This window comes from Coccidioides posadasii, chromosome 3 (genome assembly GCF_018416015.2).
Source record: "Coccidioides posadasii str. Silveira chromosome 3, complete sequence".
Classification (NCBI taxonomy): Eukaryota; Fungi; Ascomycota; class Eurotiomycetes; order Onygenales; family Onygenaceae; genus Coccidioides; species Coccidioides posadasii.
Genome location: NC_089409.1, coordinates 1,808,621 through 1,824,012, shown reverse-complemented (window position 1 = coordinate 1,824,012; position 15,392 = coordinate 1,808,621). Strand labels below are relative to the sequence as shown.

Sequence of the window (15,392 nt, the reverse complement as noted above, 5' to 3'; positions counted from 1 at the left end):
GGACACATGTTTTCCCGGCTACTGGTTTGCAAAAGAAGATGCCACTCGTAGAGTATGTGGAGAGGGAATGAATGGTATTAGGGAGATGGTTCAACGTCCAAATTAAACATATATTACCAGCAGCACCTAGCAGAGATGGTATATACAAAAGTGCGGCGCTGGTAATCTACATAGAACGCGAGCAGTGGCGCTGATGCTTCGACCAAAATGAGGTGCCTGACACAGCTCGACTGATAATTCCTGTCGTGCGTGATCACGGCCTAAAATTAACTCATTAATAATCAATCACCCGTTTCTTGATATCTTCTATCATGTCCGCCGGTAATTCTTCCTCCTTTATGAATCCCAATGCCAGTAGATCGGACCAGAAAAAAAGAGCCCGATCCTGCGCGTAGGCGAGATAGTCGAACTCATCAGCCGCCTCTTCAGCCTCGACTTCTTGCTTCACCTGTTCATGATTAACCTCCTGAGCATAATCGGTCGATTGCTGCTCATCGCTCTTCTCTGGTTCGCTAGGAACAGAGCTTCCAGGAGCCGGAATATTTGCGGTGTCCTGTTTAGAAAGAGCTATATTCATTCCGGGGACATGTGCTTGCACGATTCCCCATGCTATCCACTGCACTGAGTTCGCAACCCGCCACAAACGTGTCTCGTGGAGAAGCTGCTGCACTTCAGCTTCTTCGGCTGGATCACGATTCTCGTAATCTGTGAGAGGCGGGCTCACTCCAGGAACGTAAGTATCAAGAAGGAATGGGGGTACACGCGGGCTGCTAGTGTAAGTTGGTCGGGTAACTGAAACAGATGGGTGGGTTGCAGGTGGAGTGGAGATGTCCGCAGGTTGAGCTGTCAGACGGGATTGGTGACGCAGATATGCCCGGATGAACCGTTCCTGTTCTTCCTGGGTGGGATACCAATTTGTATGGCATGCCCATGGACGTTCTGCGTCATGATAATTATAACACCACTCGGTCTGTAATCGGGTCAGAAGGTTGCTTTTCTCAGGTGAACGTTGAATCTAGAAGGAAAGGTATGGCTTACAAAATGATTCGCAAACTCGACACCACGCATGTTAGCGGATGCATACTCAAAGTCAATGACAATCAGCTGCTTATGTTCGTTGGCGGGGAGCAACAGCGGTGACTCTTCGCTAGGTTGTAGTCGGAGAAGGTTGCCATATTGTGTCTGTTAAGTTAGTTATCGGAGCTTATAATTATATAACAGGACACAAAAAGATAGACCTACATCGTTGTGCGCAAATACCAGCCGTTTGGAAATCTCCCCTGCGCCGCCAAAATGTTCTTCCAGCCATTTCCGATACCTATCCACCACGGCCCGGAAGCTCTGCCATGGAACGCAGCAGACGAAACCGCGCGATCTCCAGGGCTCATTGGAAGCCTTTGAGCTATTATTACCATTCAGGATCTCTTGATCCAGCCAGGTAGTAACCTTCTCACAGCGTCCGACCCATTTATCCCAGTTTTTCCACAAGGAGGGTCCACTCTCTCGCTCTTCTGGGAGTAGATCGATGCCGTCATGAAGCTCTCTCATGCGTTTTGAGATTTGCTTGGAGGTCTCGGGAACACGTAGTTCTTTAGTGTTCAGAGGTTTTGCATGGAAATACTGTTCGAAACGTCCGTTGTTGAAAGTACCCAAAACACGGGGTCCGATATTCCTCTTTCCTAAACGACGGAGAATCTGCAGCTCGCGCTCTCTGTCGATAAGGTGTTCCACCTGAGGCCCATAAACACGGAGGAGAAGCTTCCTAGTTCATCAATCAGCTCTATACTTCTTGTTGGAGGAAGTGAAAGGGCTTACGGTGGAGGTTTTCGCGGCACTGATGGCAACGACGTCTCTGATCTTTGAGCCATCGGAAGTTTTTTGGGCGGTGAAACGACGTAAACAGCATTGGTCAATGCTCCGCTTAGGCGCACGACTTCTACTTCGCCGCTGACCTCCAAGGGTACCCTTCTCCAACCCTTGAGCCCTAATGTATGAACCAAACGGACGACTTCGAATTTAAATTTCAGCCAGTTCTCGCGATCCTTAGCTGAGGGCTTAACTTCGAGAGCGTCGACGTCACTATCCGCCTCGCCGCCGGAATAGAGAAGTGCCTTGGAATTATCCAAGGTAACATCGGCGCCAGGTACACCTTGATCAGTGTCCGTGTAGTCAGAATCGGAATGGGATCCTCGTCGTAGTTTCTTGACTGCTGCTGCCCGTTGCTTCGGTGTCATTGAACCTCTAGGACGAATATTCTCCCGAGAACTCGAGTATTGTGCCAGTATACGCTCAAGCTGGTCCAGGGCGAACTCCATGTCATCCGTTCTAGACTCGGAAGTGTTCGAATCCGGCGCTTCCGCGGACCCATGTTCATCTCCAACTTTCTGCCTTCGAGTAGCCAGCTTGGTCCTTTCGTTCTGCAGCCAGCTGAATACTTGCAGGAAGAGCGAGTACTGGCCCTGACGGGATTCATCAGAGCTTCGTGCGCCTGGATCTGTATCCTCGGCGCTTGGGTTGGCCCCGTCTAGCTTTGAGCTGGCCATTTGACTGCTAAGGGAGTTCAGAGATGAAGAAGAAGCGTGTGGCAATGTCCGCGCTATTACCTTCTTCCCGCCAATGCTGGCACGATGTTGCCTTATCTTCCGGGTGTCGGACGTGGGGTCGCCCACATTCTCCGCATTTATTGTTGGCAATTGCGTATTGGACGTTTGGAAAGGCCTGACAGTGTGATCTGCAACGGGTACAAGAGTTAGAGGATTGTATGTAGAGAGTATGCAACTGCGTTCATGCGATGGGCGTGAATGTCAAAGGCGGTATTTTATTGCAGGAAGGGAAAAAGGCTTGCTCCAAAGACTGTACATGACCGTTCACGCACTGTGAATGCCTGTAGAGGGCTTTTGTTGGAGCAGAGAGATATGCAGGATTGGAGAATATCTGAGAGGACGTGAATGGGAACACTCACCCAATGTGTCCTCACCAGGTTGACCACTGATGCTTCCTCCATTCCCACTCCCGTCACTAGCACACAGTGTGACCTGCAGTATGGACATCTAGGCGATGGGAAGAGGGCCTATCTCCTCTGGGGCCTCGATGTCTGGACTTTGCTCTAGAGGTATATAAGACAGGCGAAGATTGGCACAGAAATTCCAAGGCAGAACGCTGATATGCAAAGTCATCCAAGATTAGAACCGTGATATATACACAAAATCTCAGCTCCTTCACGCGCTGCAAGGATCCTGTCTGGTATTCACACCCTTATTCCCACTTGTATCAGAGCACCTTGTCAGCCTTGTATCCAAGCACGGTGGCAAGGACTTCAGTGTGTTCAAAAAATGGCTTGTATATTATCTACAAAGAAACAGAGAAATGGAAGTTAAATAGCTACAGAATGGCGGGGTGATGAAGAGAAACAGCAGAGTTAAAGATGGAAAAAAAAAAAAAAAAAAAAAAAAAAAAAAAAAAAAGAAATGCAGGCAAAGGTGGGATAAGAAAAAGGAAAAAAGCAAGAGAAGCGCTGCAGGCGAGCTAAGTTAGGGCGTGGCCTGACCCTGGTGGCATGTCACATGCTTTCCCACTTGGCGCAGCACCGGGTCTTGGCATCAAACGCGTGTTGAGCGGACTGCAGGCCATCTGGAAGCCTGCCAATCTCGCGCTGCAAGGCCAGCTTATGCCATGATGATTGCATGGCAGCTCTCCAGGTCATATGCCTGCAACCTATGGCCAAAGGGCACTTGAGGGAATGGTGTATGCACAGCACATAGCTATCCTGGGTGAGTGATGAGTTAGTGGGAATGCAATCCTTGACCGGCATTCCCTGCAACCAGCGCCAGCTACTGAGGCCCGGCACTCCACTAGAGGAAGCTTAGCTGTAACTTTATTCTACACTGGTCCTCATCGTTCACTGACCTTGGGATGCCTGACCATAGGGTGTAATTTTCTTTTTCTGTGTGTGTGTGTGTTTGTTTGCTCGGGGCGGGGGGAAGAGGAATAAAGAGCATATACTCTGTGGAATGTTTCAACTGCACTCATGATGTCCTCATTTCCAGCTCCTTGTCATCATTGTATCTACAGTGCCTAGCGAAGTGAGAAATCCAAAACATACATCATAAATCCCAGGCCGTTTCATATGGATCTTCTTTTCTCTCCCCATGATTGAAAACATATTCAGAGAAAGCAAAGGTTCATGCAATATCAACAGGCACAAAGGGAAATTAATATCTAGACTGCCTTGTGCCCTTTTGGTCGCATTATTTTATTTTCACTATAATTGATAACTCGATTGAAGTTTCCGTGTGACGTTGACCGGTAATGACGAAAGGAAGGCGTTGAAATCCGGTATCAGGCTCTTATAACCTTGTAGCACCTGTAGCCACCACTCGTTAGCTGATTGGCAAAAGCGAAACTATGGTGTGGATGTGGGAAAAAAAGTTACCTGTTGAAAGGAATGTTGTAAGCTGGTGAACTCGGGCTGACTTAGCGACTTCATAGGGAACAGTGCGATAGCATGGAAATACTCTCCGAGGCAGCTCTCCATCGCTTTGGGGTTCTGCTGGACCACTTGATTGAACCCCAAAAACGAACTGGACTTCTCCCGCGTGAATTCAACTTTGGACATAGACCGGAGAAACATCTCAGCAAAGCGTGCAAGATGTGGGGCAAGTTGCTCCGGGCAACCAGATCCGAGTCGTCCAAGGGCGATAGCTGCGTTTTCGTTCACCGAGTCAGGCACCTCTTCATTGCTCATGATTATAGCAAAAGCTTGATATAGACTCTCCAAATACGGCGCCATGGCGGCCTTGGCGTGTATGGCGATTTCACCACACGCCCAGCACGCGTTATTGATCACACTAAGGCCACTCGCCGAGTCATCGTCCCGTATCAAATCCAAATCAAGCTGTTTGATGAGAACTGGCATAATTGTCGGGAGGAACGGTTGGAGGTGAGGGAAAAGGTTGATTGCACAGTCCCCAAGTAAAGCATAAGATGAAAGCCTGACTTCACCGTTGGGATCTTGCAAACAGTAGCAAAGAAGGTCAAAGAACCGTGGCTGTGAGTTTGCGACAAGCTCTCCGCTCTTCTGAGGATCGATCGCCTGGATGATACAGCTCAGGAGATCCAAGCTGGTTACCAAGAAGTCCTTGTCTGGTTCGTCGCCGGTTGCGTTATTGACTGCATTGATGTATTCCTGAATATTTTCGTACAGGATCTTGATACATCTGGCAAAAATTGGAGGTGCGAATGGAGAGAACGCATCTCCGTATGCAGAGGCAATGTATCCTAAACATTCAAGAAGCGGGAAAAGTTCTCTGGATTGATCCGACACCTTGTTCCATCTCTCGATGAGGGCCGGCATCAATATTTCAACGAGTTCGGGTTTAGCGAGCTCCGACATCACAGATTCGGCCAGTGTCTGCACACAATCGTATAGAACGTACATATTGCGATCCTTGTACTTTTGGAAGCACAACACAAATTGGCGGAGAATGGGCTGGCAGTAAGGTATCAGGTTGGCATCGGACTTTTCTTCCAAACTTGTGAAAGCAGATGCAGCGGCTTCTTGGACCTTTTTGTTGTTATCCAACATCCTATGAAGGATACCTTCCATCATCGGTTCAAAAAAGCGGGCCTTTTCGGTCGGCTCTAGATGTGCCGCCCATTCAGAATATCTTCCTAAACACCAGCATGTTATTTTTCTCACGATAGGTTCTGGGTCAGATAAAAGAGAGATAAGGTAGGGAATGAGTTCGGGAAGATGAGGCGTCACCGAATCCATGCAACCGTCGGCAATGGCTCCCAAGGCTAGCACAGCAGCCTCTCTGTTGGTCCATTTGGCGTGCTTCAAGTTATCCCTCAGGTAAGGCAGGATAGTCTCGAAAACTGGCTGATGGTAAACGGTGGCAAAAACATCGAGAGCAGCGGCCGAGCATTTCCTCACGGTCCACTCATCCTCTGGGTCATCCCCGTAGTCGGAGTCATCTTCGATTTCGCCATCACTCAGATCATCCTCTTCTTGCGCGGCTTTCCCGTCACCGTTGGGCTGGTCACCACTCTTCAAACCAGGTAGCCTTGCACCTTTGCTCTTCGCAAATTGTGGTCTCAACTCCTCTTCCTTGTCTTCGAACTCGGCATCGTCTTCCTCACCTGCCAACAACGCCGCATCATCCTCATCGTATATCATATTATGGAGTAAAACAGGAATGACTTTTCCGAGATAAGGCACTAAGGACTGCTGCAGCTGTTTCTGCTCGCCAACCGTCAACCAGAATTCAGCTGCATCGAGCGCGAGCTCCGGGTCTTCGATATTATTTTGCTGCATGATTATATAGTTCACTAAGCCTTCCATATGGGGGGCCAGTTTATCCGGGGCGACATCGACAAGCTGCACAATTGACTGGCACACTGTCTTCCGTACATCCGTGTCCTGATCATGGGCCAGCTTGAAGAGTTCGTGGACAAAGGTGTCCAATGCACCCATGAGAGCATCGGGTCTAGAGGAGATAAACATCTGGACGGTGGATAGGGCCATGGAACGGACTTTTGGGCTGGGGCTGGCAGTAAACTCCATCAATTTCGGCAGAATGATACTTAGCGGGCGCTGGCCTTGGTAGTCTCTGTCCAGGATCTTCCGGTTATCCTCGCATACCTTCTCCAAGGCGGACATGGCCGACTCTTGAGTAACTATTGGTACAGATCCGGTGGAGTTGCCGACCAACGACAAGAGTTCCTCAAAGAGCGTCGGCCATGATAATACGCCACCTTGTTTCACCATCTCTGATATTATCGAGCCTGATGCGTTCCGAACCTGGCCCGACGGGTCCTGCAATGCGACCATGGATGAGGAACGGATATACCCTAGGCTGTTCGGAGTAATCGTTCCGTACGCCACGCGCAGTTTTGTTTTGAGGTTCATCGCGGCAGCTACTCGGATTACGACATACTGGTTTGCGTCGAAGCCAATCGCGGATGGCACTTGGGCGGTGCAGATGAGGTACGATAGATAGTTCACGAAATCCGGTGATGATGTCGCTTGCGCGAGCATCTACATGCAGGGGACCATTCGTTATTCGTCATGTAACAAAGAACAATGAGGGTGTGACATGGTTTTCAGGGGAAGGGTCTTCCGGAATGCAGGGCGGGGAGGAGTCTGTGCTTACATGCTCAGCGTGTTTCTGTACAGCATGATCAAAACCATTGAGGGAGTCATTCAGGAATCCGGCTAGCTGCCTCAATGGTTCCTCCTCTGGTTGCCATGCCATGTTGACAATAGCTGATTGGAGTGCTCTTTGCATTGAAAAAAACGCCTAGGATAGGATGGTTGCGCACTGGGAATAAGACCTCAGCTCCCAGGATGATATCTTGGCTAGTCATGAAGAAATTCACACATCAGCTACTGAATAAAATGAAAATTAAAACATTTCTGAACTCACTTACTGTTTGGTCTGAGTATTAAGCCCCGGGAGGTTATGGGCAGAACACTCAGAGGTCCTGGAGGGGTCTTTAGCTCAGCGCAACCCAAACAAGTTCTGAAACAAAAATTCACAATCTATGGACAGTTGTAAGAGAAAATAGCGAGCACAAAGAGAACAAGGAATGGAGAAGAAGAAGAAGAAGAAGAAGAAACCCAAGCCAGATGTTCCCAGGTGATGTAAAGGAGAGGAAAGTAGGCTTGTGTGAGAGAATTAAAATTGTATATATGGTAGCATGTCGCAAATGTGATAGGGTTTGGGGAGAGGCAATGCCCTGACAGCGCGCTGTTGGTCGGCGGGTGGGTTGGGTGGGTGGCACAGTTGTTGCCAAATGCGGTCCAGGGCGGTCGCGGCCGGCAGAACCATACACATCGTCATGAGAGAGTTTATGACATCTCGCATCCATCCACTGGCTCGTCCATGCTGGCTCTCCACAGTTTTGCAAAAGGCCTGATTCAACAGAGATTTTGTGATTGAATTTGCTTCTCAGGACATTGCATTCAACCGTTGCTCTCTCTATTTATCCATTTGTCTTTGGGGATTTTCAGATTCTATATACAAAATGGCCTGTGTACACATGTACTGCTATGCAAACAAAACTGCCTTTTTTTGGCAATTTAAATTTAACATATATTAGTTAAAAGGAAAACCGCTCGCTATCAATTCTATTAAGCCCAAACAAGTTTCTTTATGTCAAAAACCAGATGCTCCAGGTATCCGGTTTGCTTCTTTGCATCGGTAAGAGATATGATCTTCGCTTCTTCGACCATCGACAGCTCCTCTGGGTGACTTAGCCCCCGAGACTTCCTTGCCGTTCGTTCGATATCGTTGCAAATGGTCTGCGCTGTGTCTAGTTCGCTTACGACAACCTTCATCGGGCTTGCGAGAGCGACTGGTGTGGTTTGTGGTATCTTGAAGGCAACATGGCGACAAGGCGGTGCACTGGGACCCTTGAGAAGAGAAGTTAGGTCCCAGTCTAAAGCGGATCTTTCGCCTTCGGCTCGCGCTTGATCGCTCAGGCTCTGGAGGGAACGAGTATTGACCCGCAACATGGTTTTCTTTCCTGGCATATAGGTAATTGCTATACCCACATTTCGCTTCTCGTCCATCTGAGCTTCAGTGAGGGTAGACGTAATATACGTGCCGTATTTTATTTTCGTAATAGAATCGAGGTCAATGCGCTCGAACGACGTAACTTTCTCTGTATTCCAATCGAATCGACAGCAATAGACGGCCGCATTAGTGAGCAAGAGGACGGACTGTTCGAACGGCAGGGACCTCAACGTATTCGGCTCGTGAGGACTCAACATGGTCCAACCTCCAACAAGCTCCTCTTTATCGTCGGAAATAACGATCTTACAACTTGTTTCTATCGCATTCTGCTGGACTTTTTCCATTGAGATCCCGGGGTCTGTGCTTTCAAGTTCCATTTCGAACTGGTCAAATACTCCCGTCGTGACAAGCCCAAGCAAATAATCGATGCATGCTTGTGAGAAATAGTCGTTCACAATATTGTTATAGTACCGAGAGAGTGTTAGGCCTAGGTCGTTTAGTGCCCCGCGATAGTTGCGTTTCCTGGTTCTTGTATAGTCTCCTTTCAAAGCAGCAGTCGAGGAATATTGCCTAGAGATGGCATCCCCGTTGTCAGCCCACAAAATATTAAACCACTGGGTAGTGGTGCTGGTTTGGAGGTCAATAAAATAGCCTTCTTGTTTTAGCTGTTGCTCCAAGGCTCGTTGGCCAAAGGCGCACTGCGTGACACCAGTACGATCCAAGCAATCCATACAGTTAGTCCTCACAATTCCTGACTGGGTCCTCAAAACCCCGTGGTTCTCGACCACAGTATCTCCAAAAGCATCCAGGGTATCAGCTAGTTTAGCAACGAGCCGCCTTACGTTTTCAAATTTCATACCTCGACACTCCGAATGGAAATCAAACCATTCATATCCCACATCGTGACCATTAAGGCCTCCAGTGCTATTAAACTTGTCAAGATATTTCTCGTAGGCTTCTCCGATGTTGACTTCCACTCCGTGCTTGTCAAGGAGGCACACAGCCTGTACCTTTCCATATCTCATTCCAATGTCGTGAAAATGCTTATCAAAAGCAAGTTGATTTGTGGAAGCGGAATGTCGAAGTACAGGGATCGGCTTAAATGTGTAGGGTGATTGCGAAAAGTACAGTGGAATTGATCCACGTAGCTGCAGCAAGGAATATACCTTTGAAGTAGGATCCCACGACGGCCGGGATAGTATCTGTTCTGTCTCGACCATATTCGCAGTGTTACCTTCATCATCGACACCTCGGCGAAGATACCGAACTCCAGATCTCTTAATGGATCGACGAGAGATGAGAGTAAGGAGGAACCTATCATTTCCTCCAGGCGATGGTGGAGCAGGATTCTCGTCCTCGCCAACAGGGTCACAGACTTCTCCACCGGCATGAGTATCACTTGGACCAAGGAGGGGTTCAGCAGTGAATTCCTGCTGACCGATAAAGCCTTGCATTACAGGAAGGGCAAAGTCAAGCTCTCCACTTTCTATAAAGGGTGACAGCAAATGTCTATTCCAGAAAAACTGCATCTGAAATCAGCCAGTTTAATCACAAATTTATTGAAGGGATGGGCCAATACCAATGGATCAGCTCTAGTTGATAGAGGTAATCGGGAAACTTGAGGATCTTGAAAACTAAATCTTCTTGTGATATCATAATCATAGGAAAAATAAAAACTTCTTGAGCCAAAAAACATTTTGGTATATCGTAAAAATTTTGGCATCAGCTCATGAGCTCGTTCTTCACTCTCGTCGGGCCGTGGAGACGGCACCAACTTCCGTCCTGAGGAATCAAATTCTTCAAGTTCCATAGCATCGTGCATTTGGGGGTCGTTATGATTTCGCCCTCTGGCGGATGGATTACTCAGGTTTCTGAACTCCACATCCCTGGATGGCTTATTTTCGCCTTGCCATAGCTTTTCAAAGAACCATTGACTTGCAAATCTACGATAGCGACCTCTTTTCTTGATAACATCTTCAGCAATGTGGCTGTTGGGTTGAACGGAAGGTATCTGCTTTTCTCGATCAAGAGGAGGGGGCAATGAATCCGGGTTTATATCCTCTTGATCAGGCGCTTCGGATTGATCCGTTTCATTATCCGAGGTGCCATCAGCCCCAAACGCGGACTCCGTTTTCAAGGAGCGCTGTGCGTGCACGATCGCTTTGGAGGCATCTGTCTGTGACGACAAGGGTATAACCGCGACGCCTGTTATTATAAAAATCGGTTTTCCTAGAATTTGAGCCACCTGCTCCCGCTGGGTAATCGATATCAGGAAGGAATATGAAGCAACGGAGAGTATCCCTTTACAACAAAATGCGCAGTCAGCTTGCGTCCAAAACCCGGCCATGTCAAAAGAACTTGCCGATAACCCCATGCGCCTCAAGTCGCTTGTCGTTCCTGGCGTGAACAGTGCGGTCTGTCAACAGCGGTTGCATTCGAGGAGTCTTATAGTCGATTTGCAGCGAGGGAGACCCCGCACCGCCATAGTTGCGAGTTCCATTTCCATACGGTTGAAGTATCAAGCCGTCAACTGCCGCGATGATCAGAAGTTTTCTCACCAGGCCCGGCATTATCCTTTATTCTGAGAAGACAAAAGACTGCCCATGCAACACTCTTCAGAAGCTAGGCATGGGAGCTTTTGTCGTTTATGTCCAGATGGCATCATGACCGCGCGAGATCATGCCGCCAAACCGCCAATCAAAGTTCCCTCTTCGCGCAAGAAGCCCATGAGACCACGTGATGCGCCCACGGGCCGCCTTCCGAGGCACGGGGAGAATGCTTGCTGGTTGCGCGCGCCGAGTGTCGTCGGAGCAGGGTCAACAATCATACGCATTCTGTGCTATGAAATTCCACCACCTCAGGTAGGGAGTACTGTAATTAGTTCGTCTGTCTACGGAGCCCCGTACAGAGGAAAATTACTCACTCCTACGCCGTACTCTAGGAAGAAGGTAGTGGCACAAACCCGGGATATATTGGCATATCTAATGTGATTTTCGGTCTTGTTGCTTGTCAACCATGTATAGTGTAACATAGCGCAGCAGTTGAGATCTCTCACAATATGAACAGAGATCAATAGCAAGGGTGCCAAATACATACTCGGACCTGAAATTGTTCAGGGAGTATGCTAAAAGAGAAAAGGTAGAAAACCGCCAGGGTGCGGTCAAAGGGTACGACAAACGTCGGCTAAAAAAATAAGAGAGGATGTGGTAACAATGATAAGAGCCGCGATGTCGACGTTTGACCAGTGAAGAGAAAAAAAAATCCGAGCATTTACATTGGGGAAGCCCTGCTAGAAAAACTAAGCACCAAATACCCAACTGGTCGTGTATCGAACCAGAACACCGTGTATACATGCGAAGGAGCATCAGGAGAGCTCCTTTGGAAAGAAGGAAGATGACGAGACTCCGGGGTAAGTCCCGGCAGCAACAATGCCTGACTGCCCAAACTCCCCGTCAAAGAGACTGCCGCGAGTCGAACTCCAGTATCTATAATTCCCCACTGGATGACCCAGGCTATTGAATGAAAAGTTCGTTAATATTCATGCTCCATTTCACATTGACGGCCACGTATCCAACAAGACTGAAAGTCTATATCAATGGTCACGCAAAATGGAAGGTGGAAAAAGGAGAAGAAATGTATGAGAAGATTTATGGTTCACTACTCTTTGGGGCGACGTGCTGACGCTCGACCTGTTGGCTCGCTTTCCGAGACGTGCTGTTTCGTCCTCCATCATCGCTGTCTGCCAAATCCGTGAGGCCGAATGCGCCCGCCTCAACATCATAAGATCGCATCAAACCTTCACGGTCACTCGAGCCATGGAAGTATGTTAGACTCGAAGAGCTCCGTCGATGGTCAACGCTTCTTCTGTTTTGGAGTGATCGACGTGTTTGCAAACTGGCAATGCCATCGGTGGGTACACCGCCTTCCTCATCGGTTTTGCCGTTAAGCATAGTATGCCCGTCTGGATCCGTTCGCGATAAATTTAGGAGGTACACTCCGGCAAATATAATGAGAAAACCACATAAAAGCGAAATGGTGTTGACACTATCTGTGGTGTTGAACCCGTGGAAAAGGATGAAGGAGGCGCAGAGGGTAGCAGTCGTAAAAGTCACATAATATAGAGGATTAACACTATGAAGGAGATTAGTATGCTCACATATGATCGGAAAGACTAGTTGAGAAAAAAGCATACATTGAAGTAGAAAATTGGCTTAGAGCCTTATTGAAATAATTCATCTGGGTGAGAATGCAACAGACGACCACAATGGCGAAAGCATACGTTGAGGGATGCGTGAACTGGTTGTTCCCAGCTAGGGTGAGTTTCAATGCAATGCCGAACGCCTTGACAGCCATGACAGAAACCGATCCAACCGTCGAGCAAATGGAGATGTAAATCATCGGGTTCTTCTTGCCATAGACTGGGGCTACTCGGTATATCATGACGGTCGAGAATATCGCGACGGCGAGACAGTAAAGCAAAAACCCTAATCAGTGTAAGCACAAAATTGCACTTCGCCAACATTTTATACTGACCGGGCTGGATCGCATAGCCTAAAATCTCGTCCACAGTCTCTATCTCCTCATCCGGCGGTGCATGTAGAACAATGATAACGGATCCAAGGAGCGACAGCGCACAGCCAAGCTTTCCGAGTATTCCTAATCTTTCATGTAAAAAGTAAGACCCCAGGACAGCCCTAAACCCAGGTTAGCCCGGAGAAGATTGATCAGCACTCTCGATATCGCTCACCCGATTAACACACTTAAGGCGCCTAAGGGGGTGACAAGGATAGCTGGCGCGAAGGCATAGGCTGCGAAATTGGCGACCTCACCAACAATTACTAGATATCGAATCAATTAGCTGTGACCGGTCTTTATTGCGCGGCGGTGTTCGGGTGCGCACGTGTAATTATGCCTCCCCACCATATTGGACTCTTCAGGTAGGAATATCCTTCGCCTTCAAAGCCATGTCTCTCTGAAGCCTCCATTAAACCCTGCGAAGCATTAACATGCGCTATGAGTTGACATGAGCGGGGTGAAGGTCACTGACCCTTTTCGTGATAACAAAACTTGTGCCTATCATTCCATGATGGGTGAGTGCGCGAACCCCCTAGCTTATGAGTGGAAGGACGAATCTATACGCACCAATTGCCATTGTCGAAAGAATGGCCAGCGCCAATCCAACATATCTATATTACCACGTCAGAGTCACTAAATGTCCTCTCTTGACATTAGAATAAAACGCGACCGTACTTGTCGGAAACCATTGTGCTTATTCCCGGAGTGGTTTGCTCCACGACCATCCTCCACTAGTATATCAGGTAGGCCTAAATCGCAAGCGATACGCTTCTAAAGCGCTGAGTAAATGCAGCGGTGATGGTGACAATAGAAGCCCGTACAAAAATCGTGCCAGCACTTTTGTGTAGCGGGTGGGGGGTGAGGCGCGGTCGAAGGAAGATTTCGGTGCAAGGAGCTGTTAATAATACAAAAGATTCAAAAAAACGAGTGACAATAATCTAAAGGAAACCGTGTGTTCTATGGGAGAACGGCACAATAACGCGGCGGCTGGATGCTCAGTTGGGAGATTAGAGAGCAATGGATGATGGGTTATGAAGAGGTGGAACCGGCAAAATGGGTTGCCCAGGCTGGACTGCACGGAATACAGCCATAGAACGAGGTGCTGAGGACACGAGGAGGTGACAATAGCGTGTGTGAAGCTTGGAGTGTCGCGGCAGGCAGACCAGAAACCCGTTGCGCACTCCAAAACCCAACATCAAATCCGCGAAGTTCGTTCACTCGTGAAGCCGATCGTCTGGTTGTCACATCAGGCCAGATGGTGGATGTTTCAGAGCAGCACTAGCGCTTGGTGTGAAAAACCGCTTGCGCCGAGAACCCGTCGTTTAGTTTAGCTGATTACGTAAGTCGCGCTAACCAGCCGACTGACTCGCGGGCCGAGCCTCTCTCGTGTCCTTCATGTACAACATCTACGTCGTGACGTCGACGACGGCTTCGAAATGACGGAGGTCCTGTGACAACTTGGGACGGAAGGAGATTTGAACTTACAAGTGGGAGTAGAATCCTAACAAGACATTAATTCCTGTGGATAGGTGTGTTTGAATGACAGATCTCAAATGTTCAAGTGAATGACATTAAAAATGTTCTTGGGACTACTGGTGAGAGTTGAAGGATGTTGAATCAACAGAACAAAATTGCAATCTCAATCCTGACCTCCGTGGCAAGCAAGAAGTTGAAAGCAAATTCAATGCCCGTGGTCACCCTATCCTGCTCAACTTCAATGATGTCCAAAAAGCCTGCTCTCTGAACAGGTCAGGCTATCGCATGCATTTTCAATGGCGTCGCGAGAATTATCGCTCTCCTGGACTCCTGATGGCTATGCAGTTATATAGTCCAGCCCTTGGCCTCGCTATCGCAATAGCTTGTACCATCGAACTGAGGGGTTTCATTTCATGTCAACTTCACCCAGCGGGCACTCTCGACCCAACCACTCACATTTGGCTTGCAGCAAAGAGGGTTCGAGGCATCACCGCATCTCGCGGTTCTCGGTGCTTCGTTACCTGTACAGTGTGAGTCTTCAGCTCAAGGGCATATCAAGGAGACAACTGGTTAAATACATTCACTTCCGATAACAACACCTTCAACTTTTCCTTCGTCTGTATATCTAGCGCAGCACAATGGATCACGACCACTTGGACAAGTCCACACTGCATCGGCGGTGCCAACTAGCACCACCATTGTGACTGCCAAGAGCATCGCTGTCGGGATAAGCGTGGTGAGATGCATGCTGTCTGAAAAGATGTTGCAGGCTTGAAGTAAGAAATTCGAGGGAAGGTGACCTCGCAGGTTTATATAGCAGGA

The 15,392-nt window shown here is 48.4% G+C and overlaps 5 protein-coding genes across 5 annotated transcripts; all 5 read right to left on the bottom strand.

Annotated features, from left to right (window-relative positions):
* Window positions 1-59: 59 nt before the first annotated feature.
* On the bottom strand, window positions 60-3,471 carry D8B26_005559 (uncharacterized protein). Its single transcript, XM_003068984.2, has 5 exons — window positions 2,963-3,471; window positions 1,816-2,731; window positions 1,243-1,762; window positions 1,039-1,182; window positions 60-970 (listed from the first exon to the last, which is right to left on the bottom strand). The coding sequence occupies exons 1-5, from the start codon at window positions 3,048-3,050 to the stop codon at window positions 275-277; spliced, it is 2,364 nt and encodes a 787-aa protein (XP_003069030.2). The 5' UTR covers window positions 3,051-3,471; the 3' UTR covers window positions 60-274.
* A 484-nt stretch (window positions 3,472-3,955) lies between these two features.
* Window positions 3,956-7,360, bottom strand: D8B26_005558 (uncharacterized protein). The gene is made up of 3 exons (XM_003068985.2): window positions 7,155-7,360; window positions 4,433-7,039; window positions 3,956-4,363 (listed from the first exon to the last, which is right to left on the bottom strand). Exons 1-3 carry the CDS (start codon window positions 7,287-7,289, stop codon window positions 4,262-4,264), a joined length of 2,844 nt encoding a protein of 947 aa, XP_003069031.1. The 5' UTR covers window positions 7,290-7,360; the 3' UTR covers window positions 3,956-4,261.
* Window positions 7,361-7,954: 594 nt separating this feature from the next.
* Window positions 7,955-11,089, bottom strand: D8B26_005557 (uncharacterized protein; the record flags this gene model as incomplete). Its single annotated transcript, XM_003068986.2, has 3 exons — window positions 7,955-10,042; window positions 10,099-10,820; window positions 10,882-11,089. 3 exons carry the CDS (start codon window positions 11,087-11,089, stop codon window positions 8,135-8,137), a joined length of 2,838 nt encoding a protein of 945 aa, XP_003069032.1. The 3' UTR covers window positions 7,955-8,134.
* Window positions 11,090-12,166: 1,077 nt separating this feature from the next.
* D8B26_005556 (uncharacterized protein) lies at window positions 12,167-14,310 on the bottom strand (the record flags this gene model as incomplete). The annotated part of the gene is made up of 8 exons (XM_003068987.2): window positions 13,770-14,310; window positions 13,662-13,705; window positions 13,567-13,592; window positions 13,420-13,510; window positions 13,267-13,357; window positions 13,053-13,213; window positions 12,712-13,003; window positions 12,167-12,650 (listed from the first exon to the last, which is right to left on the bottom strand). The coding sequence occupies exons 1-8, from the start codon at window positions 13,817-13,819 to the stop codon at window positions 12,167-12,169; spliced, it is 1,239 nt and encodes a 412-aa protein (XP_003069033.1). The 5' UTR covers window positions 13,820-14,310.
* A 365-nt stretch (window positions 14,311-14,675) lies between these two features.
* D8B26_005555 (uncharacterized protein) lies at window positions 14,676-15,370 on the bottom strand. Its single transcript, XM_066124919.1, has 2 exons — window positions 15,149-15,370; window positions 14,676-15,091 (listed from the first exon to the last, which is right to left on the bottom strand). The coding sequence occupies exons 1-2, from the start codon at window positions 15,315-15,317 to the stop codon at window positions 14,982-14,984; spliced, it is 279 nt and encodes a 92-aa protein (XP_065981000.1). The 5' UTR covers window positions 15,318-15,370; the 3' UTR covers window positions 14,676-14,981.
* Window positions 15,371-15,392: the final 22 nt, after the last annotated feature.

Bases quoted from the DNA above. Each gene is read 5' to 3' on its own strand.
- D8B26_005559 (XM_003068984.2), bottom strand. From the start codon at position 3,050: ATGTCCATACTGCAGGTCACACTGTGTGCTAGTGACGGGAGTGGGAAT. The intron at 2,732-2,962 runs GTGAGTGTTCCC...TACCCGTTGCAG, and splicing joins ACCTGGTGAGGACACATTGG to ATCACACTGTCAGGCCTTTC. The intron at 1,183-1,242 runs GTAGGTCTATCT...CTAACTTAACAG, and splicing joins TGGTATTTGCGCACAACGAT to ACACAATATGGCAACCTTCT.
- D8B26_005558 (XM_003068985.2), bottom strand. From the start codon at position 7,289: ATGCAAAGAGCACTCCAATCAGCTATTGTCAACATGGCATGGCAACCA. The intron at 7,040-7,154 runs GTAAGCACAGAC...CCCTGCATGTAG, and splicing joins TACAGAAACACGCTGAGCAT to ATGCTCGCGCAAGCGACATC. The intron at 4,364-4,432 runs GTAACTTTTTTT...TGGTGGCTACAG, and splicing joins TACAACATTCCTTTCAACAG to GTGCTACAAGGTTATAAGAG.
- D8B26_005555 (XM_066124919.1), bottom strand. From the start codon at position 15,317: ATGCATCTCACCACGCTTATCCCGACAGCGATGCTCTTGGCAGTCACA. The intron at 15,092-15,148 runs GTATTTAACCAG...CACACTGTACAG, and splicing joins TGTTGTTATCGGAAGTGAAT to GTAACGAAGCACCGAGAACC.